This window comes from Eleutherodactylus coqui, chromosome 2 (genome assembly GCF_035609145.1).
Source record: "Eleutherodactylus coqui strain aEleCoq1 chromosome 2, aEleCoq1.hap1, whole genome shotgun sequence".
In the NCBI taxonomy this organism is placed as follows: Eukaryota; Metazoa; Chordata; class Amphibia; order Anura; family Eleutherodactylidae; genus Eleutherodactylus; species Eleutherodactylus coqui.
The window spans coordinates 171,722,220-171,749,716 of record NC_089838.1 but is presented as its reverse complement, the minus strand read 5'-3'; the positions used below and the strand labels follow the sequence as shown (position 1 = coordinate 171,749,716).

General features: G+C 42.4%; 1 protein-coding gene across 1 annotated transcript in view; it reads right to left on the bottom strand.

Annotated features, from left to right (window-relative positions):
- The window catches only part of MUC19 (mucin 19, oligomeric), a 176,733-nt gene that overhangs the window by 134,911 nt on the left and 14,325 nt on the right, over positions 1-27,497 (bottom strand). Inside the window, exons 8-16 of the mRNA XM_066589311.1 lie at positions 26,840-26,856; positions 24,779-24,796; positions 21,990-22,031; positions 21,333-21,347; positions 20,985-21,002; positions 12,506-12,538; positions 11,038-11,079; positions 7,506-7,532; positions 4,717-4,734 (exon numbers count right to left, since the gene is read on the bottom strand). Coding sequence (XP_066445408.1) covers positions 4,717-4,734; positions 7,506-7,532; positions 11,038-11,079; positions 12,506-12,538; positions 20,985-21,002; positions 21,333-21,347; positions 21,990-22,031; positions 24,779-24,796; positions 26,840-26,856 — 230 coding nt within the window. The remainder of the gene's footprint in view (positions 1-4,716; positions 4,735-7,505; positions 7,533-11,037; positions 11,080-12,505; positions 12,539-20,984; positions 21,003-21,332; positions 21,348-21,989; positions 22,032-24,778; positions 24,797-26,839; positions 26,857-27,497) is intronic.

Sequence of the window (27,497 nt, the reverse complement as noted above, 5' to 3'; positions counted from 1 at the left end):
AGTAAGACTGCAGTCTAAGGAACTGAAATTACTAAGGCCTCATGCACAAGGGGCAATTTGAATTGCGGGTCCCGCTCTTGTCATCGGTGTAAGTGATCCGCTGCTCAATTTGCCCATAGATGTGTGGAGATTCCTCTCTCTACGCACACATGCGGATTTTATTTGTGGTCACAATGTGCCGAAAATAAAATCACAGCATGCTCTATTTTAGAGCGGGCTACGAACAGACGGCTTCCATTGAAATCAATGGAAGGTGTCCGCCCGGCGCTCCTTCCACAATGAGCATTGCACAAGGGTCGCATGATCCACGTCATTGCCTAGCAACGGCACGGGTAAATCTCTACTGAGCATGTGTGCCGGCGGCACATCCATAGTACAGAAGAATAGAAGAATTAACAGGTAGGCAGGGCCGCCAGCAGCGGGCATGGGAGGTATAATCACACATCGGAGAGTAAATCCGCACCAAAATACATGTGCATATTTTGATATGAATTTTGATGATTTTTTAAATTAATTTCTTTATTTTTTCAATTTATCCATGAGGATGCATTCCTTATCTGCTGCTACAGAATGTAATAAAGTGAACAGCGCTTTTAGAAATAGTCATGTGATCTTGTTACACTAAAAATATTTAAAACGAACCCCTCACTAGTTTTGTGGCCATGAAATCACCTCCAGCGGTAAAACAACAAAGTAATGTGCATTTTCAATGTTACTTTCGTAGAATTCTGCTGGAAGCATAAAAAGAAGGCTTTCACATTTCCCGAGCAGTTTGTAAATCCCCAGTGAGCGGTCCGGGGTGAGCCAGACCATCCCCGGATGGGGGGTTGCGGCCTCGTTTAGATTTCAGGAAATTGAACAAAATTACGAAGCAAGACCCATGTCCTTGCACTTATCCCTTTTTAGTCAGTTATCTGGGGCTAGCTGGTTTACTAAGTTGGATTTATGGGATGCTTATAATTTAGTGTTCTAGATCATTCCTGGTGGGCTGCGTACCTCCCCTTCTTTTAAAGAGTTCCTATAAGTCCACCACAGGCAGAATATGTCTGACTATGAAAACTGTGAAGAATAATCACATATGACAATAAGGCTTATGGCACACTAAGCTTTTCTTTATCCGTGTGCAGTCTGATTTTTTTATGTTGCACTACCTAATTAAAAGGTTTGTTTATGTGTGTGGTGAGATGTAGTTTTATTAGTACCATTTTGGAGTACATACAACTTTTTGATGACTTTTTATTCAGTTTTTTTTCTAAAGAGACAGAATGCCCAAAAAAACACAATACTGGTGTTGCATTCCTTCTAGGGAATCCATTGTGTAAGATAAATAGTGTGATATTTTAATAGTTTGACTTTTTAATGGAAAAAATTTAATTTTTAAGAATCTTTAAAATGTTTATTTTTCAAATATTTTCCTAAAATGTATATTAAAAATCTTTTCACATTTTTTAATACTTATATGGGACTTGAACTTGAAATAATTTGCTCACTTGTACCATATATTGCAGTAAGTCTGTCAACCAATGCTGACCAAAAAAATCACACGGGATAACAAAAGGAGGGAGCATCCTCAGTCAGCCCATCTGGCTTTTGCGATGTGAGCGATAGGCCTCAGCTGCTATTGCTACAAAACAGGGGCCTCCAGTTCTGCCATTGTTGCCAATGTAAAAGAAAGTTATGTCATTTATACTGCATGATCGACGCCGTGAAAGAAAAAAAATGACAGAATTGGTGTTTTTGTTTTTTTTTATTTAACCTTGTCCCCCCAGTTTTTTGTAAAGTTGTACAATACATGATATGTACTCCATAACGGTACCAATAAAATTAAAGCTTGCCCCGTAATAAATGAGCTTTCATATGGCCATGTAAACAAAGAAATAAAGTGATGCCTTTTAAAAAGTGGAGAGGAAGAGGTCCAAAAAAATACACATCCTGAAAGCATACCTGTTTTCAGATAACTTTTCAGAATAAGCTGCTGTGTGCACATGAGAAAATGCTGTTTCTGGCCATTATATAACTTATAGCCTGCATTTTTTCTTTTGCAGGGTGTGTCTGATTCTCTATCTTCTCAGAACTGCTGGGAGGAGCTACTGCTGTACTGTGTTCTATAAACTGTACACAGAACTACAGCAAGAGATCTTGCTTTATAGCTGTCTCTTATACACAGAGACATAGCCTCATCATGTAGGAGTGTACAGAAAGATTTAACAGTGTTCATGTCTATAAACAGCAGAAGATTTTACCATTAGCTCTATCTGCACCTACCTCCATGTGCTACTGGGAACCCCTTAGTCTGCCCTTTCATAACTCGGACAATCGCTTTAAAGCTTTTTTCACACTTATGTTATGGTTAACATTTGCAATGGACATCATGATGCATACAGATGTATGCATCATGATGTGCTAGCCATAGGATGTCTATGCTATTTACATAGCATGTCAGCCATTCTGTGTGAGCATAGATATTGTGATGCACCTATGCAAATTACATAAGTACGTACATGGAACAATTGTCATTCAGGATCGTTCAGATTCTCGTGGGCGAGCGAGAATCTGAACGATAATAGTCCTGTATAAATTCATGCATGCAACGAGAATTGTTCAGTTGTTCAATTTCTGCATGACTGCAAACAGCAGTTGTTGATGCTTGAAGAACTATCTGCTTACTGTGAATGGAGGCAGGAGGGGGGAGAAGGCTGAAGACTGCACTATGTTACAACAGGAAGTGGAGGAGGATGAATCACCCTGCTCATTTAAATTTATGAGAGCAGAAGGGTAAGAAGGAGGAGGAGGGACATTCAGACAGACAATGTCTACTGGAGCTAACGGTGAGTTATTTGCTATCTTTTCACATTTCCACTGCTTATTATTGCTGTACGCTGTCCTACATGATGTTATGATTATGTATTTGTATGTTACATTTAGGGATCAGAATTTGCCGTGCAAATATTTTTTTCCTATTTTATTTTATACAAATATACAGATGATTGTGATAGCATTGTTACATGTAAATGCAGGCATCATGCACTTTTCGTTAAAACAATGATTTTAAGGTGAACATAAAATTCATCATTCAGCTAGTGAGAGGTAAAGTGTCTCAATAGCCCATATGCTGTTATCTCTACGGGAGACGGCAGATAACATTGTAATCTGCCATCAGCTGCAAGGAGAACAATGCAGCTGTGTGCACAGCTGAGACTGTGATTAATCACATGCTGGGCTCTGCAAACAGCTCCTAGAGGCCCTTTTACATGCAAATGAAGACGGCAAATATTAATGGCCATTAACCTTTTATGCAAATAGATTACAAAATCATTCAGTCGTTTGAAAGATTATCTTTGCATATAAATGGGACTTAACAGTCAAGCTAAACAATAATGCATCTGTATTAGAGATGAGCGAACGTACTCGTTAAGGGCGATTTTGCAATCGAGCATCGCTATTTTCGAGTACCTGACTACTCGGGTAAAAAGATTCAGGGGGCGCCGGGGGCGGCGTGGTGGAGCGGGAGGTAGCAATGGGGAACAGGGGGGAGCTCTCTCTCCCCCCCACTCCCCTCTGCAACCCGCTGCTCACCCCCGGCGCCCCCCGAATCTTTTCACCCGAGTAGTCAGGTACTCGAAAATAGCGATGCTCGATTGTGAAATCGCCCTTAACGAGTACGTCTGCTCATCTCTAATCTGTATGTGTTCTAAGTAGTGTTCCATTTACACAGGACAAGCTTTGAGGCAATCGATGCCCGACAGTGCATCCCAGTGATGCTCGCTCCTGTGCTGTTACACAAGAGCGAGTATCATTGGCATTGCTCACAGTGCTGCCAGCATGGAGGCAGAGCAGGCCAGGGAGCATTCTTCCCCCACCCCCTCCATTAATAGTAAGCAGACAGTCGTTCAAAAGTGAACTGCTGTTTATACTAAATGATACTGTCGTTCAGCTATCTGCATGCAGAAACTGAGAGAATGCACAGTTTTAATTTAGTCAGTCAGTCAGTTGCTGTATGCATTTACACAGGAAGATTAACGTTCACATTCCAGTGTCAGCACAAGAATTTGCATGATTCTATACAGCAATTGTCCCATATAAAAGAGCCATAAGACCCTCATCAGACCCTTGTGATGCAATTATTCTTTGCTCCATGGGAACCATAAAATTACTTCCTTAAGTTTTCTGTATGAAAGGAAGCATGAATTAACATAAAGAGTATTGCAATACCCCATGACCTACTGGAGTCACTATGAATAAATCAGTTCAAATGTTATAACTAGAGATGAGCGAGCGTACTCAGCCACGCCCCTTTTTCGCCCGAGCGCCGCGATTTTCGAGTACTTCCGTACTCAGGTGAAAAGATTCGGGGGGCGCTGTGGGTGAGTGGGGGGTTGCAGCGGGGAGTGGGGGGAGAGGGCTCCCCCCTGTTCCACGCTGCTACCCCCCACTCCGCCACGCCTCCCCCGGCCCCCCGGCGCCCCCCGAATCTTTTCACCCGAGTACGGAAGTACTCGAAAATCGCGGTGCTCGATCGAGTAATTACTCGAAACGAGTAGGTTCGCTCATTTCTAGTTATAACCTCTCTTATTCTTAACTGCTGTTATGTTTAGGATTTTAATCTTGATATATATATATTACTGATAATAGTGAAATGCAAAGAAAAAAAGTGATTGAAATGATGACATCTATAATTCTCAGCCAGAATCATAATTTTATCATTAAAGTGCGTACCTTTTTCTTCATCTGAATCTGTTAAGAGAAGAAAAACATGTATATATTGGTATTTATAAGCTCAAGATATTAAAAAATACAAGAAAATACTGTAGACAAATGTGATGTTCCAAGCTCTCAGGAGTATAAATTATTATAATCTCAGTGTGAGAATCAGTGTAAAATACAATATTATAGAGGGACAAATGAAGCCATTATCAGCTGACACTTAAGGCCCATTTACAATGGACGAGTGTTGGGCAAACTATGGCCGACAGCACGTCTCTGGGTATACTCACTGATGTGCTGTTACACAGGAGCGAGTACCATTGGATCGATCTCAGCACGCATAGCAGGGAAGCGGGGCGGCTGGGGGAGCGCTTTTCCCCCGCCTGCCTCCATTCACTAAGCAGCAGTTGTTCAATACTATATTCACAGCCTGCTTACGTGCACTCACAGGCTGATAGACATGCAGACAAAGTATCTGCAATCTCCTCACAGTCTCTGCCTCTCCTCCTGTTGCAGCATGTGTCTATGTTTGTGTTTGTTTGCACCCATTGTATTGGGTTTACTAGAATATCTCTTGATGCCTGAATCGTCCTAGGAAAGCTGAGGGATGGAAATTCAGATATGGCCTCTTTGCTGATTAGCCCAGTGACAGAGCAAAGCAGCTTGGAAAGTCAGGGAAAGGAAGTACAGGACAATGAACTACTGGCAGAATGGTAGGCTTGCTACACAGCGCTGTGAAATAAGTTGGCGCTATACAAATAAAGTTTTTATTATTATTTCACTGATCGTCTCAGGTTCACGGTGGCCCCTTCATTCTCAGGATCAGTGGGAGTCACAGAGGACAAATTCACAGTAACCATAACTTGATGGCTTATCCTAGCTCTATGCCATCAATTTACAAGATGGGGATAACACCCCTAAATTCACTTGCCAACTTCTCTTAGGGATTGAATAAATACAGCAAGTTGCCATCGCTGTCAGAAGACAGTGGGAAGAGTACTATTTATGAATACAATGAACTCATAATCATCAGCCAGTTATACACCCTACTAATAAGCTATTATGCAAATACACCAATATTTTTGGTAACATTCAATCTTTGAGTGCAAGTACACATTTTCTTATGGTGTGGTTTGTACTTAATTTGTTTCCCTGAAACCTGCATGCATATACAGGCTTTAACATATCTAGGTTACCACAATATATCGTAAAGGACCCTAAAACGGTGAAGGACTCACATGTACGTAAACAAAGGTAATGTGAATACATTGAAATGTGTATTTTTCTTAATCGGAGTGAATGGTTCCAATGTGGTTGTAGAATTATTGACTCCTAGCAGGAAAAGTAGAGGGTGGAAGCTGCAGTTTCTCCATTTCTTTAGTACATTACTATATATACACTTTTTTGTGTGCTACTATGTACTAATATATACATACAGTACAGGCTATACATCTGAACCTAACTGGCTAGGGTCACACAGGGCGGATTTGTTGCGGTTTTGCTGCGGTTTTTCCGTTGCGGTTTTGACGCAGAAGAACTGCTTCTGCGGCAAAACCGCTTTAAAGGTTAAATTGGGCTTGAGGATTTTCGTGCGGAAAAATCCACAAGCGTTTTTTTCCGCAGCGCTTTTTTACTTTTGTCGTGTATTTGGTGCGGTTTTGGCTGCGTCCATAGAGGTCTATGGACAAAAAAGTGCTGCGGAAACGACCAAAGAATGAACATGCTGCATCTTTTAAAACCGCGACGCAGTTGCATTTCCGCACTGCGGCTGTGCGGAAAAAATCCGTCCTGTGAGAACAGCTTTTTGGCAAATCTCATTTGTGCTGCATTGCACTGCAAACGCAGTGGTTTTGCCGCAGTGCGGATATGCAACGGCAATCCGTAGCAAAACCGCGGCAAATCCGCCCTGTGTGACCCCAGCCTTACATCTTTAGAATAAAAGACAGAACAGGGTGGATCATAAAGCTTTATTTCTTAGAAAATAATACAGCTTTTTCATTCAAAGAAAAATATGTCTATAGAGTCCATGGTGGACTTGCAGACACACAGATACATTAAAAGCCATATAGAATATCCAGCTGATTGGTGTAGCTAAAATAACTAATTTTTGTATTGACTTTTTCACACTAATAGTTTGAAGCAGCTTCCCTAAGTGTTACCAATTAAAGATGAGCGAGTATACTCGCTAAAGGCAATTGCTCGAGCGAGCATTGCCTTTAGCGAGTATCTCCCCCGCTCGAGACTGCAGGTTCGGGTGCTGGCAGCGGGCACGGAGCTGCGGGGGAGAGCGAGGCGGAATGGAGGGGAGATCTCTCTCTCTCCCTCTCTCCCCCACGCTCCCTCCTGCTGACAGCCGCTACTCACCGCTCCCCCGTGCTGGCACCCGAACCTGCAGTCTCGAGCGGGGGAGATACTCGCTAAAGGCAATGCTCTCTCAAGCAATTGCCTTTAGCGAGTATACTCGCTCATCTCTATTACCAATATCATGTACTTTATTGTATTGTAGTATCCTGCAATGCTTTAAACTACGAGGGTTACTGGTGTAAAAGCACAAGAGCCAGCACCGAAGTTCTGAAAATTTCCATAAGCTTCTTTATAAACGTTTTAGTATGAACATAAATCTGAAATAAACATATCAATAAAGAAATGAAAACCTAGATAGAACTCCATCTACTATATACAATGCGATTCTGCACATCATATAGAGCAGTCTGTGTTAGCATCAACAAAGTCTTCTCACACAACTTGGAAGGTACAATACTGCTCACAATATAGATTTCCAGTAAATTAATTGATAATACCTGGCTTTTTCGGTTTGTTATTCTCTCCTATACAAAAGTAATACAGGATGAAACATAAGATGAAATGAAACATTGACCAGTACACACATATATATATATATATATATATATATATATATATATATATATATATATATATATATATATATACACTGCATAATACTCAGGTGCTGTTTTATGGCATCCATGACAGATCCCATCTGATATGTAGGAAAGTATGGTGGCTCAGTGGTTAGCACTGTTACCTTGCAGCTCTGTGATCTTGGGTTTGAATCTAACCAAAGATCACATCAGTTTTTATGTTTTAAGAGGGTTTCTGATGGATTCTCCTGTTTCCTCAGACACTCCAGCAACATACTGGTAGATCAATTGACTTCCCTTGAAATTGGCAGTATGGTAGTCTAAGGCCTCATGTCCACGGCACGCAAGGATTTCGCATGGGGAATCCCGCACGGAACCTGCCTGTGCCTGCGGGCCTGCGACACTGCATACCTGTCCGTGTCTTCTTTTTTCTGTACTGTGGATGAGTGCGGATGTGCCAGCCATCGTGCCGGAGCACATTCACAGTACAGATTTTTTTAAAATATCCTGCTCTTCCTGTAGTATCCGCAGCCTGTCCACAATGTCAATTGCGGACAGGCTGCGAGATCAGGCGGCTTCCATTGACTTCAATGAAGCTGTCCGTGCAGGAACCACAGTAAAATGGAACGTACCACGATTTTTCATCCGCAAGCAGAAACTGCAATTGGTTTCTGCTCGTGTGTATGAAGAATCATTTTTCCATAGCATGCTATGGAGGGTTACTGCAGCAGAATCTGGAGGCGGACGCCCGGTCTGGATTCCGCAGCAAAAATCCACCCATGTGCATGAGGCCAAAACCTTCAAGACAAGTTCCCTTTAATTATAATCTCTGCTGCTTCTCTAGGAGCAAAGGACTCTCATCTGTGCTCCCTCCTCCCTGCAGACTAATAATGTCGTCACCATATAACAGGGAGATGCCAGCTTTACACATAGTGATTACAGTGTAGTTAGCCGAGTTCACTGAGTAGAATCTTTTTTCCCCAACATTATTTTACTCTTGAAAAATACTCTTATGCTGTCATCAAAGTATGTGGTTTTCTGCAAACGTAGTTCACATCTACAGAAAAATACTTTTTCTTCTTGATTTTATTGTGGGGCAATCGAAATTGTGATGTTTCTGTCCTAATAAGGGTTCCTTCACTCTGGCGAGAAAATCGAGTGATTTTCTTGCGTTGCGAGAGGGAGTGAAAACACATGATTATCAAACCAAAGAATTTCAATTGTTTCATTCTCATTTGCGATGTTTTCACTCCAGCGATGCTGCATGAAAAAAGAATTGCAGCTTGTCCATTTTTTTTGCGATATTGCCTGTTGTTTCCAATGGGGTCAGCGGCAGCAGCACTGGCCCCATTGAAGCAATGGGAAAACATTGTGATCCTCTGCTGAAGCTGTGACAGCAGCAAGGGATTCCTTTAGTCAAATCTAGGGGTTTCACCTTGATTTCAGTTGGGCCGGTGACAGCAGTGCCAGCCCCATTGAAAGCAATGATAGAACATCATTCAACATTCAACGGGGTTGGCGCTGCTGCCGCCCTATTGAAAGCAGTGGGATGAAGGGAACCTTCGCAGTGATACAAGACTGTTTTCACATGCTAATGTAAGTGCTGCAGGCTGTTGAATGTTTAATTAAGATTCAGCCTACTGCTATTTGCTAACAAGGTATAGGCCAGACATCCCAAAAGCTGTTTGTACCAAAACCTTGGGCTTGTAGCACCCACAGGGATTAGCACTGCCTGTGCTACCTCAGACTTAGAGCCACTGTGGGAAGGGCTTACCTCTCTCCGAACAAAAAAGCTCTCTGACCTCTCTCTTAACCACTTCAGGACCACCCATAGAGTAGAATTTAAAACGTCCTTGCAGACAATCCCCTACAACTCCCGTGCTGTGCAGGATCTCTATGAGCTGAGAGTCTAATGACAGCTGAGATCATAGAGCTTTGCCTGGAAACCAATCAGTGTAGTCTTCAGGCATATGATGGCTGTAAGAGCCAGTAACAATCATCACATAGCACGGCTGTGGCTTCCCCCTCCATCTCAGATGTCAGGCAGCTCATCTCATAAAAAGGAAAGTTAAATGATGCCGACATAATGTAGACATATGGGAAATGTTATGTATTAACTATTTTGTGTAGTGTGACTATCTATGTCACTAGCAGAAAATGTAGAATTTTGAAAAATGTAAATTTTTCCAAATTTTCTTTACATTTTGGATTTTTTTCTCTATACCATAAAACATACCACCTAAACCTTACCATGGATCTAAAGTAAGGGCTCATACACACAGACTGAGCGGGATACGCCATGAGAATCCCACGGGAATAAACAAAAAAGTCCCTGCTAGCGATTGCAGAAAAACTTGCTTTATTCCACCGCAGATTTACGCTGTGGGGAATGTGGCATAAATCCGTCCATGGGCAATAGCCCTAAAATGTATGTCAGAAAACAGTCTCAAAATCACTTATTAGCAATTCCAAAGTTATTACCACATAAAGTGAAATATGTCAGATATGAAAAATTGGGCTTGGTTACAAAGGCCAGAAAGGCTTTGGGTGGCAAGTGGTTAAGTCTCCTTTACACAGGATGACTGACAGGCGCACAATCACCCAACAGCCATTCCATGGGATCATGGGCTACCACCTGACTGTCGCTCATGTGCTTTACACAGGAGCAATAGTCATTCACGTAAATGGAGGGGGAGTGGGCCGGGATGGAACCAACTGCCCACTTCCATTCACAGTAAACAGGAGTTGCTCAAACATCTTTCTACGATATTGACCGTTTTGTTCAATTGGGCCAGCAGGAGCAGCACTGGCCCCATTGAAAGCAATGGGAGAACTCCGTGATCCTCTGCCTTGGCTGTGACAGCAGCAGCAGGGGACTCCTTCATTCCAGCAGTGATACGAGGCTGTTTTCACATGAAAACACCTCGCATCCATGGGCCTTTCACATGGTGGCAAGTGTGATAACAGGCCGCGAATCACGGCCTGATACTGCCCTCACTAGTGTGAAGGAGCCCTAAAGTAGATGCCTTGCTACTATATATACTTCCTGTACAACAGTGAACTTTTAGTGAGTGTGCGCATGTACAGTATCTGTATGTATAAGTATTATTGGGACCAAAAGTTTAGAGGTCACAGAAGCCTAGCTACTGCTGTATGCTTTTTCTATACATCATAATAATAAGTCAAGAGAGCAGTACATCCCTTGACTGATGCCATGGCTCGAGACAACCCATATGTCATAGTACTTTATCAGTAACATTCTTTATAAAAGCTATATATAATGATCAGTTAAGGAGAAGTTCTGATAAATGAGAACTGAAATCTGGTTGGTTTCCCTTTTCCTTTTGCTGGCTATGACAAATCTTCCTACAGTTTTTATTCCTCACATTTGGTAAGTTATCCAACAGCTTGTATAAGAAATAGTGCAATGCAGACATGACAAGCCGCATACCTGATTTATTCCCACCATCATTTTTATTCTTTATATTCTCTCCTGTAAAATAAAAAAAATGATGACTCATAAGTTACTTATTTGCAGTAGGACTATAGTATAAGGCCTTAGTCAGACGGGCGTTTTTTCGCGCGATTTGCGGATCGCATGACTGATGCGCATCCGCAAATCGCATGACTGGTGCCCGAAAATTTGCTCCTAGCCGCGTTTCATTAGAAATGGGCCGGAGCTGTCCAGCGCATTGCATTCAATGGAGCCGGCAATACAGCCGGCTCCTTTGAAAGCAATGCGCTGCGGGCAAGTGTGGGATGAATTGTCAGGAAGGGCTTAAATATATAAGCCCTTCCCTGCAATTCATCCAGAAATGTGTTAAAATAAAAAAATATATATATACTTACCTTGTCCCGGCAGCCGGAGTTCAGCGTGGCCGGCCTGCAGTGGGTGTGAAGAGGGTGTGAGTCAGACCTGCCCACTGATTGGCTCAGCCTGAGCCAATCAGAGGCAGGACTCACTCACACCCATTCATGAATTCATGAATGGGTGTGAGTGAGACCTGCCTCTGATTGGCTCAGCGCTAAAGCTGTCTAATCTTTGTTCATTATCAGGTGACACTTATATTAAAAATAACTGACTGCTGTACGTAACTAAATCTGCCCGTACACATTACATTAAAGGGGTTCCATCAGAATATCAAGTTTTTGACTATCCACAGCATAGGGAATAACTTGCTGATTGGTAGGGTTTTTACCGCTAAGACCCCCACCGATCTGAAGAATGGGACTCCTGTGTCCTGCTCTTCTGTCACTTTGGGGGTCAGTTCTTTTACCCCCACAGTGACGTCCCACTGAATAGAGCACCGGCCGAGCATGCACAGTCAAAGCTCCGTTCATTTTGGGTTCTCAGCAGTCAGATAGAAAGTGAATGGAGAGCTGGTGCACTTGTGTGATCAGCGTTCCATTCAGTTTCCTCATCATTGCGTGGCATGCAGTAACCTGACAGTGAGGAGGACAGAAGACAAGGAACCCTTGTTTTTGAGATCAGCGAGGGCCTCAGCAGTGATACCCTCATCGTTCAGAATTTACAGGATAGGGGATAACTTGATATTCTGATACAACCCCTTTAATGTGGTATTAACCCACAAAGTTCAGCAGATCAGCTGAACATCTAATGTATATGGGGGCCTCCTGACCTTCACCAAACGGTAGATGTCAGAAGTGCGAAGGATCCGATTTCAACATGTCCAATCCTATTGTTCTAAATAAATAAGCCTCTGCCAGATTAGCCTCGTAGCGGCTTGCTGTTCTTTCTCCATTGAGAGCTGAGCATACATGTATGTGGCGGGTAAAGAGAGATCACTGTCAGACAATCAAGCTTGACAGCTAACTCAAATTTATGACCAGCTTAAATGCCAAAGTGTTTCTTTCTGATACAAGTTAGGGATCGCTCGTAAAAATTACAAGCAGCATACCTGATTTATCCCCACGATCATTTTTCTTCTTTCCTGTAAAATAAAAAACGTATGACTCAAGTTAGTTTCTTATTTGCAGTAAGACTGCAGTGTATGTGAGTAGATGGTAGATCACTGAAATAACTTATAAGGGTATAATCGCACATTGGAGAGTAAATCGGCACCAAAATACATGTGCGTATTTTAATGTGGATTTTGGTCATTTAAAAAAAAAATTCATTTTATCCATGAAGATGCACTTCTTATCTGCTGCTACAAGAATGTAATGAAGTGAAGAGGACTTTTTGAAATAGTCATGGGATCTTGGTACACTAAAAATATTTTAAAGGAATCTGTCACTAGTTTTAACATAGTAACATAGTTCAGCCTGTTTCCACAACCCCCCTCCCCCTCTTGTTGAAGGCAAAAAAACTCAGAGGCAGAAGCCAATTTACCCCATTTGGGGAGGAAAATTCCCTCCCGACTCCATAATGGCAGTCAGAATAATCCCTGGATCAACATTTGAAAAGTTCCTACCTAACTCCAAGTCCGGCAGTCGGAAGATCCCTGGATTAACAACCCTTATGGATTTTTAATGTCTATATCCTGCAATGTCGTAGCGCTCTAAAAAAAAGTTCAGTCCCTTTTTAAACTCCTCTATCAATTTTGTCATCAACACGTCCTCAGGCAGAGAGTCCCACAGTCTCACTGCTCTTACAGAAAAGAACCCCCTTCAGTTTCCTCTAACCGTAGAGGATGCCCTCTTGTTACCGTCGTAGTCCTGGGTATAAACAGGTCATGGGAGAGATCCTTGTAGTGTCCCCTATGTATTTATACATAGTTATTTGGTCGCCCCATAACCATCTTTTTTCTAGGGTGAATAATCCCAATTTTGATAGCCTTTCTGAGTATTCTAGTGCTCCCATTCCATCTATTAATTTAGTTGCCCGTCTTTGAAACCCCTCAAGGACTGCAATGTCTTTCCTGAGCACTGGTATCCAGAACTGTACACAGTATGCCATGTGGGGCCTGACATGTGCCTTATATAGTGGAAGAATAATGTTCTCATCCCTCACCCCTATACCTCTTTTAATGTACCCGAAAACTTTATTTGCCTTTGCAGCAGCTGTCTGGCATTGATTGCTCCAGTTGAGTCTACAATCCACTAGTACCCTCAGGTCTTTATCCATATCACTATTCCCTAGCAGTACCCTATTTAGTGTATATTGGTGACATCCTTTTCTCCTGCCCATGTGCATAACCTTAGAGTTTTGTGGCTATGAAACCACCTACAGCGGTAAAACTAAAAGCAATGCACATTTTCAACGTTACTTTTTTAGACATCCTGCTGCAAGCATAGGAAGAAAGTTTTCACTTTTCCGAGCTGCATGGAAATTCCCGGTAAGCATCCCGCCATGGGCCAGGCTGCATACCACCCCTTATTTTCAATAGTATGCTTTCAAAGTACGGTTGGAATTGTTCATTACTTTGTAGATGGTTTTACAGCCACAAAACTGGTGACAAGGTTCCCTTTGTTGTCTATGAGCTCCTGTAAGGCCACCACAGGCTGAATATTGATGAATCTGAAAACTGTGGTTTCCTATATTGGAAACCAGGATAAATCCACAACATAGCATATGAGAATAAGGCTTTCTGTGAGCACAATAAAGTTTTTTTTATCCATGTGTAGCTGGATTTTTTATTAATGTTGTACTACTTTTAGTTTCCAATTACCCTTAAACTTTCCACTTCCTTGGTTTCCTTATTTCCTGAAGTAGACTTTACTCACATCCGAGTGTAATACAGCTCATTCTACAAAAATGTACCATACAATGTACTGAAAAATGTGAAAAAATATCTAAGTAATTTAAAAAAAAATTTGACATTGAAAACACAATTGTGCCATTTTTGGGGGAGGAGGTTCTTATCCTTACAATGTACACTGTGTAAAAGTGTGGCAAAAATGACATATTAACTTTATTCTGTGGGTCAGTACGATTATGGAGATATCGAGTTTATATTTTTTTGTTCTACTACTTTGAAATATACCTTTTAAAAAAGCTTCTGTCATCATCTGCCATAAATTTCTCCATTAATTGGATTGTGTAAAGACGCGTTTTTTGTGGGGCGACTGGTAGTTTTGATTGCTACTGTTTTGGGGTACGTGTGACATTTTGATCACTTTTTATTCAATTTATATTGGAGACGGAGTCACCAAGAAGCGCAATTCTGTATTTGCTTTCTGACAACATTCAGTGTGTGAGATAAATATTTCATTGCTCCAAGGCCATTTTCACACGGTTGAGAAATTTGTGAGAGATTTTTGCGTTGCAAGACGAACAAATCGTGCATGAATATGAAGCCCATTCTTTTGAATGGGGTCATACACAAGCATTTTTTTCCTGCATCGCACTGCGGGGAACAATTCGTGGCACGTCCTATATTTGGGCATGCGCTTACTTCTCCCACTGTTTTCAATGGGGCCGGCAGAAGAACAATGGCTGGACTGCTGAGATGTCCCTTAACGGGGTCTGTCATTCATGAACACAGTCTAATCTTTGTCAGTTTTTAGGTGACACTTATATTAAAAATAAATGACTGCTGCATGTAACTAAAGCGGCTCGTACACATGACATTAAAGAGGTGAAGGGGTTGTACAAGAATATCAAGTAATCTCCTGTACAAAGGATTTTGGGCGACAGCTATCTCAAATTTATGACCAGCTTAAAAGCCAAAGTGTTTCTTCCAAATACAAGTTAGTGATGGCTTGCAGAAATTACAAGCAGCATACCCGATTTATCCCCACAATCATTTTTATTATTTCCTATAAAATATAAAAAATATGACTCAAGTTAGTTTCTTATTTGCAGTAGGACTGCAGTGTATGTGAGTAGATGATGGATGACTGAAATGACTAATAAGGGTATATTTACACATCGGGGAGTAAATCTGCACCAAAATAAATGTGCATATTTTGGTAACTTATTTTTAATTCTTTATTTTTTCAATTTATCCATGAGGATGCATTCCTTATCTGCTGCTACAAGAATGTAATAAAGTGAACAGGACTTTTAGAAATAGTCATGGGATCTTGCTGTGCTAAAAATATTTAAAGGGGACCTGTCATTAGTTTTGTGGCTATGAAACCACCTACAGCGGTAAAACAACAAAGTAATGCACATTTTCACCTTTACTTTGGTAGACCTCCCACTAGAAGAAAAAATAAAAGGTTTTCGTATTTCCTGAAGTGCATGTAAATCCCCAGTGAAAGCCCTGTGGATGTGAGGAGTTTCCATGTGAACTGCAGGGATGGAGGAATACCCGCATCGGCTGTCACAGTTCTTTCATTGCTTTCAATGGGGCTGACACTGCTGCTGCAGGCCCCATTGAACACAGTGGGCAATCTCGCAGAAAGATAGGACATGCTGACGGCTTCCATTGAAATCAATAAAAGGTGTCCGCCCGACGCTCCTTCCACAATGAGCATTGCACAAGGGTAGCATGATCCACGTCATTGCCTAGCAACGGCACGGGTAAATCTCTACTGAGCATGTGTGCCGGCGGCACATCCATAGTACAGAAGAATAGAAGAATTAACAGGTAGGCAGGGCCGCTAGCAGCGGGCATGGGAGGTATAATCACACATCGGAGAGTAAATCCGCACCAAAATACATGTGCATATTTTGATATGAATTTGGGGGATTTTTTAAATTCATTTCTTTATTATTCCAATTTATCCATGAGGATGCATTCCTTATCTGCTGCTACAGAATGTAATAAAGTGAACAGGGCTTTTAGAAATAGTCATGGGATCTTGTTACACTAAAAATATTTAAGAGGAACCCCTCACTAGTTTTGTGGCCATGAAATCACCTCCAGCGGTAAAACAACAAAGTAACGTGCATTTTCAATGTTACTTTTGTAGAAATCTGCTGGAAGCATAAAAACGAAAATTTGCACATTTCCCGAGCAGCTTGTAAATCCCCAGTGAGCGGTCCGGGGTGAGCCAGACCATCCCTGGATGGGGGGTTGCGGCCTTATTTAGATTTCAGGAAATTGAACAAAATTACGAAGCAAGACCCATGTCCTTGCACTTATCCCTTTTTAGTCAGTTATCTGGGGCTAGCTGGTTTACTAAGTTGGATTTATGGAGTGCTTATAATTTGATTCCAGTCAGGAAGGGAGATAAACGGAAGACGGCTTTTAAGACCCTCGAGAGACATTTTAAAAACTTAGTTATACATTTTTGCTTCACAAATGCACCTGCTGTGTTTCAAGCCTTGATAAAATGGAAAAAAAAAAGGTTTGGTACGGTGTTAGCCAGTAGCGCAATGTGTGATTGTTCTCAGTGAGAGAAACCAAGTAATCTTGAAGATATGATACCTTTTAAGGGCTAACAAAAATGCATGATGTTACAGCAAGCAAGCTTTCGGGGATATCTCACCCCCTTTGTCAGACTATTGAATGAAAATAGTTTAGATGGCAGATAATTATAACATACAGATGCAGTGGGGAGGAGAACACATTCATCTTGATCTAAATAAATATTCACACACAGATATTTGGGACTGTTTTGCACTCAAAACTTAAAACAAGCAGAGCGGCGACATACACCGTAAATCAGTCCATTGAACACAATTTTATGATGTGTCTTATCTCTCCTTCAACCTGCACATGGAAGGAGATGCAGCACCACCTAGTGGATGGCAACATTACTACAAGTCAAGTTCTGAATTTTTATTCATGGAGAAATACTTGTTCTATTTTTCAGATAATCAGGAGGATTGGTTTGAACTTTTGTTTTTGGCCGAGCTGGCACTGAACAATAGGTCTTTGAAATCTACAGGTACTTCGCCATTTTTTTGTAACTGTGGATTTCCCCCTTCTTTTGGTTTGTTTACTAATGTACGTTCGGACGTACCAGAATAAGGGGAGTTTTCCTTTAACATTGAGACGATTTGGGAGGAGGTCCAGAGAAATCTCAAGAGGAACACAAGTAATTACATGCAGGAAGCTGATTGCAGGCACTTAGTGGGGATTGATTGACAGAACTGTCTGTCTACCAAGAATATTAAACTTAAAGGAGATGTCTCGAGGAAGCAGTTAATTTTTTTTTTTGCCCAGTCCCCCCCATTAAACACACATTACTAAGCCCCCCCTGTAAATGACATTTCTAGCTGGTTCGTACTTACCGTTCCAGCGTTTCAGCAAGTTATAAAAGTTTCCTCAAGATGGCCGCCGGCTCTTTCCCCGTCGCTCGCTGCAGCCCGACGTGCGCGCTCCCGAGACGCCGCCAGCTGTGTCTCCATGGCAACCGGACGCATCGCAGCCGCCGACCAGACGCCCCGCAGCCGCCGACCAGACAGCAGGTAACCGGCGCTAGCCCCCGGCTCCCCAGCGCTAGTTCCCCCGGCGCAGCGACAGCCCCCCCGGCCTAGCGACAGCCTCCCCCATCGCAGCGACAGCCCCCCCGGCGCAGCGGCAGCCCCCCCGGCCTAGCGCTAGCTCCCCCGGCGCAGCGGCAGCCCCCCCGGCCTAGCGACAGCCCCCCCCCATCGCAGCGACAGCCCCCCCCCGGCGCAGCCCGGCGCAGCGGCAGCCCCCCCCCGACCCATCACTTACCTGGGAGGCTTCTCGGGGCTGCTGGGCTGGTCTTCTCCGCTGGGCAGCTCCAGTTTCTGCACCTTCCTCTAACAGAGGATGGTGCAGAATGGCCGCTTCAGCGCGCTCCCGAGCAGTGACAGCTCGTCTGCGCATGCGCAGAAGAGCTGTAGCGGGGAGCACACTGAAGCGGCTCGTGCTGAATGGAGAAGACCGGACTGCGCAAGCGCGTCTAAAAAAGCAAGCTGCCGGCGAATTTAGACGGAACCATGGAGACGAGGACGCTAGCAACGGAGCAGGTAAGTGGAATAACTTCTGTATGGCTCATATTTAACGCACAATGTACATTACAAAGTGCATTAATATGGCCATACGGAAGTGTATAACCCCACTTGGTTTCGCGAGACCACCCCTTTAAACAACAGTCCTTCAAACTAGGCCAACGATTTATTGGACTGTTTAAAATCATTAAGAAGATCAGTGTGGTTTCTTTTGGAGCTTTCAGGACTCCTTGAAGATAGCTAATATGTTTCACAAGTCTCTACTAAAACAAGATATTGATCCTGGGTTTGGTTCGTCCCTTTCTTCCCCCATCGAAATCGATGGAGATCTTCAATTTGAGATCAGTCACATTATAGTCTCCCACTATGACGGAACTCACTACAGTATTTGGTTCATTAGCCGGGATACAGAGGAAAGGATGTGGTTCGCGGTCACGGATGTCAATGCGGACCGTCTCATAGAAAGCTATCATAAACATAACCCTGCCTGAGGGAGGACCCCGAGAAGTTTAAAAGCTCACTCCAACATCATGTCTTTTTGTTAGCCATTAACCCCTTCCCACTATATGACGTACATTTATGTCATGCAATGTCGGTGTATGTATAAAGAGAGATTGTAGGGCGACCTCTCCTCATACAGCACAGGCGTCAGCTGTTTATTACAGATGACATCCGCGGGCAATAGCTACAATCAGCTGCGCTTCTGATCGCTGCTATTAACCCTTTAAATGCCGGTAAAAAAAAACCTTTTTACATGCTTTTTCTCATATTAGCATAAAAAAAGGTTAAAAAAAAACTTAAACCCTACATATTTGGTATTGTCGTGTCCGTAATGATGTGTACAATAAGCTACACATGCTTTTGAGTGTGCATGGAAAAAAGCGTTTAAAAAACGCTAAAAAACTGAGGCAAAACGCTAATTTTTAGCCTTTTGCCTCTCTAGAAGCGCAATAAAAGTGATCAAAAAAGCCATATGTACCCCAAAATGGTACCAATAAAAACTACAGCTCATCTCCAAAAAATAAGCCCTTATAGAGTTGCATACATCAAAAAATAAAAAACTTACAGGACTTTGAATGCAGCGATTTAGAAAAAAAGGGTTTTTATTGCAGAAAAGGGGAAAAACCTAAAAAAATTTAAGAATTTTGGTATCATTGTAACCGTACCGGCCCGCAGAAAAAATGTATTGTGTCATTTGTGCTGCATGATTAACGCTGGAAAAGAAACATCTATGGCAGAATTGATGCGTTTTCACTCCCTGCTATCATAAAAAAAAAAAAGGTTTATAACATAGTCAAATGTACCTAAAAGTGGCACTGATAAAAGCTACAGTTTGCCGCGCAAAAAAAAAAACCCTTATACGGTCGCGTCGACGGAAAAATGAAAAAGTTATGACTTTTGATAAATGGAGAAGAAAATCTGCCAAAAATCATTGCGTTCTTAAGCCCAAAATAGGCCATGTCCTTAAGGGGTTAAAGCTTTTTCACACTTCTGTCATGGTTAACATTTGCAATGGACATCATGATACATACCGATGTAGAAAAAATGTAGCCATAGGATGCCTATGCCATTGGTATAGAATGCCAGCCATTCCATGTTAGCATAGATATTGTGATGCACCTATGCAAGTTGCATCAGTACCTTCACCATAAACTAAGTAGCGATCATGTCATAAATTGGAAGCACAAACGTGCAAACAAGACTTGGCAATGTTGTAGCAGAGCTGAGCATGTACCGCTGAATATATCCCAAGAAGAGCTGAGCAGGTACTAGTGATGATGCAGCACAGTTGAACAGGTAGTGGGAGTCACAAGACTCACTAAGCAGTCCTGCAGGAAGAAAACTAGCAGAAAACTGCATTGATAAAATAGAAATAGAGAAAACTGATAGCAGAAGGATCAGAAGTAGAGATGAGCGAACGTACTCGGATAAGCACTACTCGTCCGAGTAATGTGCTTTATCCGAGTATCTCGCCGCTCGTCCTGAAAGATTCGGGGCGCTCCGCTGCTGACAGGTGAGTCTCAGCGGGGAGCGGGGCAGAGCGGGCGGGAGAGAAGGAGAGAAAGATCTCCCCTCCGTTCCTCCCCGCTCTCCCCTGCAGCTCCCCACTCCGCAGCGTGTCCCGAATCTTTCAGGACGAGCGGGGAGGTACTCGGATAAAGCACATTACTCGGACGAGTAGTGCTTATCCGAGTACGTTCCCTCATCTCTAATCAGAAGGTCCATCTAGTCTGTCATTACATTATTTGCTTTTTATTTCTCTCTTAGGACAGATATATTCCAGACATACTTTAATTCATTTATTGATTTTTCAACCACATCTCCTAATATTCATGCAAGTCATAAATAGAATAACATAACTAGCATAAATGATGAGCGATTAGCTTCATTGCTCATTGTTCAGTGTAAACAGTGGCTGTTCAGTAGTGAACAACCGCTGTGTTTTCTCAATGGAGGGGGGCAGGGGAGTGAGAGGAGAGAAATCTCCTGCACTGCCCCGCCACCCTGCTGGCCGCATGTGCAAGCCAGCTGCGCTTGCTCCAGTGCAGGAGCACAGGAGCGGGAAACACAGGGACGAATGTCAGCCAGAATGATAATTTTATCATTAAAATGCGTACCTTTTCCTTTATCTGAATCTGTTAGGAGAAGAAAAACGTATATATTGGTGTTTCTAAGCTCAAGATATTAGAATAATACAAGAAAATACTGTAGACAAATGTGATGTTCCAAGCTCTCAGGAGTATAAATTATTATAATCTCCGTCTGAGGGACTATAGAGGGACAAATGAAACTGGGGCCAACGACATTTATACATATGACTAATGCTGCAACCTGCAACATAAGTAACCGATCACCATTATTCAGTGCAAACAGAAGTATTCAAGGCAAACACATAATAGATGAAAACATGACCCATATTTACAGATATAATATAAAAAATAAAGGTAATCTTCTATAAATCATACCGTCTTCATCTGAATCTGTGAAGAGAAAACATCACCGTATTAGAGAAAAAAACAAAACATTTGACATTTATTGTGCGAAATACAAGCAGGGATGGGAAGTTATTAGGTTCAAACCTTCTCATTCTACCCTCAATCAGCTCCTGGTTAGAGAAATTTAAAAAAAAAATGCTTACCTGAATGATCCCATTCAAGTGGGGTCTGTCATTCATAAACGCAGTCTAATCTTTGTCCATTATCAGGTGACACTTAGATTGAAAATAATTGACTGCTGTACGTAACTAAAGCTTACATTAAAGGGGTTGTACCAGAATATCAAGTTATGCCCTATCCACAGGGATAACTTGCTGTTCTGTGGGGGTCTCAATGGGACTCCTGTGTCCCACTCTTCTGTCACTGCAGGGGGTCGCTTTTTCCCCCTCCGTGATGTCACACTGAATAGAGCACCGGCCGAGCATGCGCGGTCAGAAATCCATTAATTTTGGGTACTCAGCAGTCAGACAGAAAATGAATGGAGAGCTGGTGCACTTGTGTATGGCGGGTAGGGAGAGATCGCTGTCAGACAAACAAGCTTTTGGGTGACAGCTAACTCAAATTTATGTCCAGCTTAGAAGCCAGATACAAGTTAGGGATGGCTTGCAGACATTACAAGCGGCATACCTGATTTATCCCCACGATCATTTTTATTCTTTTTATTCTTTCCTGTAAAATAAAAAAAATATAATTTAAGTTAGTTTTGTATTTGCAGTCGGACTGCAGTGTAAGGAACTGAAATTACTAAGGCCTCATGCACAAGGGGCAATTTGAATTGCGGGTCCCGCTCTTGTCATCGGTGTAAGTGATCCGCTGCTCAATTTGCCCATAGATGTGTGGAGATTCCTCTCTCTACGCACACATGGGAATTTTATTTGTGGTCACAATGTGCCGAAAATAAAATCACAGCATGCTCTATTTTAGAGCGGGCTACGAACAGACGGCTTCCATTGAAATCAATAAAAGATGTCCGCCCGACGCTCCTTCCACAATGAGCATTGCACAAGGGTAGCATGATCCACGTCATTGCCTAGCAACGGCACGGGTAAATCTCTACTGAGCATGTGTGCCGGCGGCACATCCATAGTACAGAAGAATAGAAGAATTAACAGGTAGGCAGGGCCGCCAGCAGCGGGCATGGGAGGTATAATCACACATCGGAGAGTAAATCCGCACCAAAATACATGTGCATATTTTGATATGAATTTTGGTGATTTTTTTAAATTCATTTCTTTATTTTTTCAATTTATCCATGAGGATGCATTCCTTATCTGCTGCTACAAAAATGTAATAAAGTGAACAGGGCTTTTAGAAATAGTCATGGGATCTTGTTACACTAAAAATATTTAAGAGGAACCCCTCACTAGTTTTGTGGCCATGAAATCACCTCCAGCGGTAAAACAACAAAGTAACGTGCATTTTCAATGTTACTTTTGTAGAAATCTGCTGGAAGCATAAAAACGAAAATTTCACATTTCCCGAGCAGCTTGTAAATCCCCAGTGAGCGGTCCGGGGTGAGCCAGACCATCCCTGGATGGGGGGTTGCGGCCTTATTTAGATTTCAGGAAATTGAACAAAATTACGAAGCAAGACCCATGTCCTTGCACTTATCCCTTTTTAGTCAGTTATCTGGGGCTAGCTGGTTTACTAAGTTGGATTTATGGGATGCTTATAATTTGATTCCAGTCAGGAAGGGAGATAAACGGAAGACGGCTTTTAAGACCCTGGAGAGACATTTTAAAAACTTAGTTATACATTTTTGCTTCACCAATGCACCAGCTGTGTTTCAATCCTTGATAAAATGAAAAAAAAAAAGGTTTGGTACTATGTTAGCCAGTAGAGCAATGTGTGATTGTTCTCAGTGAGAGAAACCAAGTAATCTTGAAGATATGATACCTTTTAAGGGCTAACAAAAATGCATGATGTTACAGCAAGCAAGCTTTCGGGGATATCTCACCCCCTTTGTCAGACTATTGAATGAAAATAGTTTAGATGGCACATAATTATAACATACAGATGCAGTGGGGAGGAGAACACTTTCATCTTGATCTAAATAAATATTCACACACAGATATTTGGGACTGTTTTGCACTCAAAACTTAAAACAAGCAGAGCGGCGACATACACCGTAAATCAGTCCATTGAACACAATTTTATGAGTCTTATCTCTCCTTCAACCTGCACATGGAAGGAGATGCAGCACCACCTAGTGGATGGCAACATTACTACAAGTCAAGTTCTGAATTTTTATTCATGGAGAAATACTTGTTCTATTTTTCAGATAATCAGGAGGATTGGTTTGAACTTTTGTTTTTGGCCGAGCTGGCACTGAACAATGGGTCTTTGAAATCTACAGGTACTTCGCCATTTTTTTGTAACTGTGGATTTCACCCTTGTTTTGGTTTGTTTACTAAAGTACGTTCGGACGTACCAGAATAAGGGGAGTTTTCCTTTAACATTGAGACGATTTGGGAGGAGGTCCAGAGAAATCTCAAGAGGACCACAAGTAATTACATGCAGGAAGCTGATTGCAGGCACTTAGTGGGGATTGATTGACAGAACTGTCTGTCTACCAAGAATATTAAACTTAAACAACAGTCCTTCAAACTAGGCCAACGATTTATTGGACTGTTTAAAATCATTGAGAAGATCAGTGTGGTTTCTTTTGGAGCTTTCAGGACTCCTTGAAGATAGCTAATATGTTTCACAAGTCTCTACTAAAACAAGATATTGATCCTGGGTTTGGTTCGTCCCTTTCTTCCCCCATCGAAATCGATGAAGATCTTCAATTTGAGATCAGTCACATTATAGTCTCCCACTATGACGGAACTCACTACAGTATTTGGTTCATTAGCCGGGATACAGAGGAAAGGATGTGGTTCCCGGTCACAGATGTCAATGCGGACCGTTTCATAGAAAGCTATCATAAACATAACCCTGCCTTAGGGAGGACCCCGAGAAGTTTAAAAGCTCACTCCAACATCATGTCTTTTTGTTAGCCATTAACCCCTTTCCACTATATGACGTACATTTATGTCATGCAATGTCGGTGTATGTATGAAGAGAGATTGTAGGGCGACCTCTTTTCATACAGTACAGGCGTCAGCTGTTTATTACAGATGACACCCGCGGGCAATAGCTACAATCAGCTGCGCTTCCGATCGCTGCTATTAACCCTTTAAATGCTGGTTAAAAAAAACCCTTTTTTAATGCTTTTTCTGATATTAGCATTAAAAAAGGTTAAAAAAAAATTAAAACCCCACATATTTGGTATTGTCGCGTCCGTAATGATGTGTACAATAAGCTGCACATGCTTTTGAGTGTGCACGGAAAAAAACGTTTAAAAAACAAGGGATGGAAATGATGACATCCATAATCCTCAGCCAGAATGATAATTTTATCATTAAAGTGCGTACCTTTTTCTTCATCTGAATCTGTTAGGAGAAGAAAAACTTGTATATATTGGTATTTATAAGCTCAAGATATTAAAAAATACAAGAAAATACTGTAGACAAATGTGATGTTCCAAGCTCTCAGGCGTATAAATTATTATACTCTCATTATGAGAATCAATGTGGAATACAATACTGTAGAACAGGGGTGTCAAACTCATTTTCACCGAGGGCCACATCAGGCTTATGGTGACCTTCAAAGGGCCGATTGTAAGACAGTGTAGTAAGGGCCTGTTCACACAAGTGTATTTGTGTACAATATGCAGTGAATAGAAGCCATTGATTGCAATGAGTTCATTCACATGATGTATATTTTCACACAGCATGGCCTATTTTGTTGCATACTACGCACCGCAATAGGCCATTGAAGTGAATGGGCCGCACAAATACGTAGTGAATTCGCAGTAAACCAATGTATTCACTGCATATTTGCGCACTATTTCAGTGGGCCTATCTGCGTTCTTTTTTGCGTGCCCAAGTATGCAGCCATAAGCGATTTTCGATTGCGCAAATACGCAGTGTATTTGTGCGACCAAAATATGATTACGCCCGTGTGAACGAGCCCCAATAATGACCCCTATACTGGTCGCTGTAGTAATAGTGACTCTCATAGTGGCCCCAGTAAAAATATTGACCCCCACAGTGGGCCAATTAGTAATAGCGACCCCCTACAGTGGCCCCAGTTGTAATAGCGAGCCCCACAGTGGCCCCAGTAGTAATAGGGTTCCCCACAGTGGCTCAAGTAGTAATAGCGACCCCCACAGTGACCCCAGTAGGAATAGTGACCCCCACAGTAATATATACCTCACTAGTAATAACCCCTCAGCAACATTATCCCCGTCAGTAATATTATCATCCCCATCAGCAATATTAACCCCCCCCCCACCCAGCAGCAATATTAACCCCCCCAGCAGCAATATTAACTACCGCCAGTATCAATATTACCCCCCACAGCAATATTAACCCCCCAGCAGCAATATTAACCCCCCCAATCAATATTACCCCCCTACAGCAGCAATATTAACCTCCCCAGCAGCAATATTAACCCCCACCCACAGCAGCAATATTAACTCCCCCCGCCACAGCAATATTACCCCCCCACAGCAATAATAACCCCCAAGAGCAATATTTACCACCCCCCCACAGCAATGTATACCCCCCCCTCACAGCAATATTAACCCCCCCCAAAGCATATACTTACCTCCTCCTTGCAGTCAGCACCCCTCCCCCTCTGCTCACACTGACGTCAGTGTGTGCGCCCAGGACGCTTCCTCTCTGAGTCCTCTCCTGCGGAACTGAAGAGCAGGGGACTTAGGGGAGCAGAATCCCAGCAGCACACTAACGTCAGTGTGCTCCGGAAGGAGCGGTAATAGCTTGATTACCAGTGGGGAGCCGCAGCACCCCACCTGGTAGTCGCTTCAGTGGTGAGCGGCTGTGGGCACGCCGCGGGCCACATAACATGCAGCAGCAGGCCGGATTCGGCCCGCCGGCCTTGTATTTGACCTGTGCTATAGAGGGACAAATGAAACCTGAGAACTGGCACCTCTTTTGTCAGCACATTTAGACATATGACTATAAAGGGCATAAACAGACGAGCACGTTTGCGGAGCTTTTTGCGCGTGTGTAAATCATGCCCGCAAAACATGACGCAAAACAAAGCCATTGATGTCAGCAGGTTTGGTCACATGAGGGAGCTTCTCACGTGTGATTCCTGCGCACGAGAAAAGATAGGTCCTGCCTTATATTTCTGCTTCTTTTTTTGCACACACAATAGAGCAGTGTCTGACCAGCCACATACAAAGGCTTTTACCTCGTTCACAAGCAAATATGCTCCGTAGCAGTGATCGTATTTGTGCATATGTTCGTCTGTTTAAGCTCTAATGTTGTAACTTGGAACATAAGTAACTAATCACCATTATTAAGTGTAAACAGAAGTATTTAAGGCAAACACATAATAGATGAAAACATGCCTTAAATGAACTGGGGTAATATAATAAAATAAAGTTAATCTTCAATAAAACATACCGTCTTCATCTGAATCTGTGAAGAGAAAACATCACCGTATTAGAGAAAAAAAAAAAAAAACAATTTACATTTATTGTGCAAAATACAAGCAGGGATGGGAAGTTATTAGGTTCAAACCTTCTCATTCTACCCTCAATCAGCTCCTGGTTAGAGAATTTAAAAAAAAAAACCGCTCACCTGAACAACTCCATACAAGTGGGGTCTGTCATTCATGAACACAGCCAATCTTGTCAGGTGACACTTATATTGAAAATAATTGACTGCTGTATCTAAGGATCCTCATTAATTTGCAGACGCCCATGCTTCCCTATGGATGGCTTGATTTGCGGATCTCCCGCATGGGTTCCACAAATCAAACACGCCCGCGGACATGAGGCCTCAGACAAACAAGCTTTTGGGTGACAGCTAACTTAAATTTATATCCAGCTTAGAAGCCAGATACAAGTTAGGGATGGCTTGCAGACATTAAAAGCGGCATACCTGATTTATCATTTTTATTCTTTCCGGTAAGATGAAAATATTGACTCAAGTTAGTTTCTTATTTGCAGCAGGACTGCAGTGTAAGGCTGCATTCCCACGAACGTATATTGGCTCGGGTTTTCACGCTGAGCCGATATACGTCCTCCTCATCTGCAAGGGGGGGGGAGGATGGAAGAGC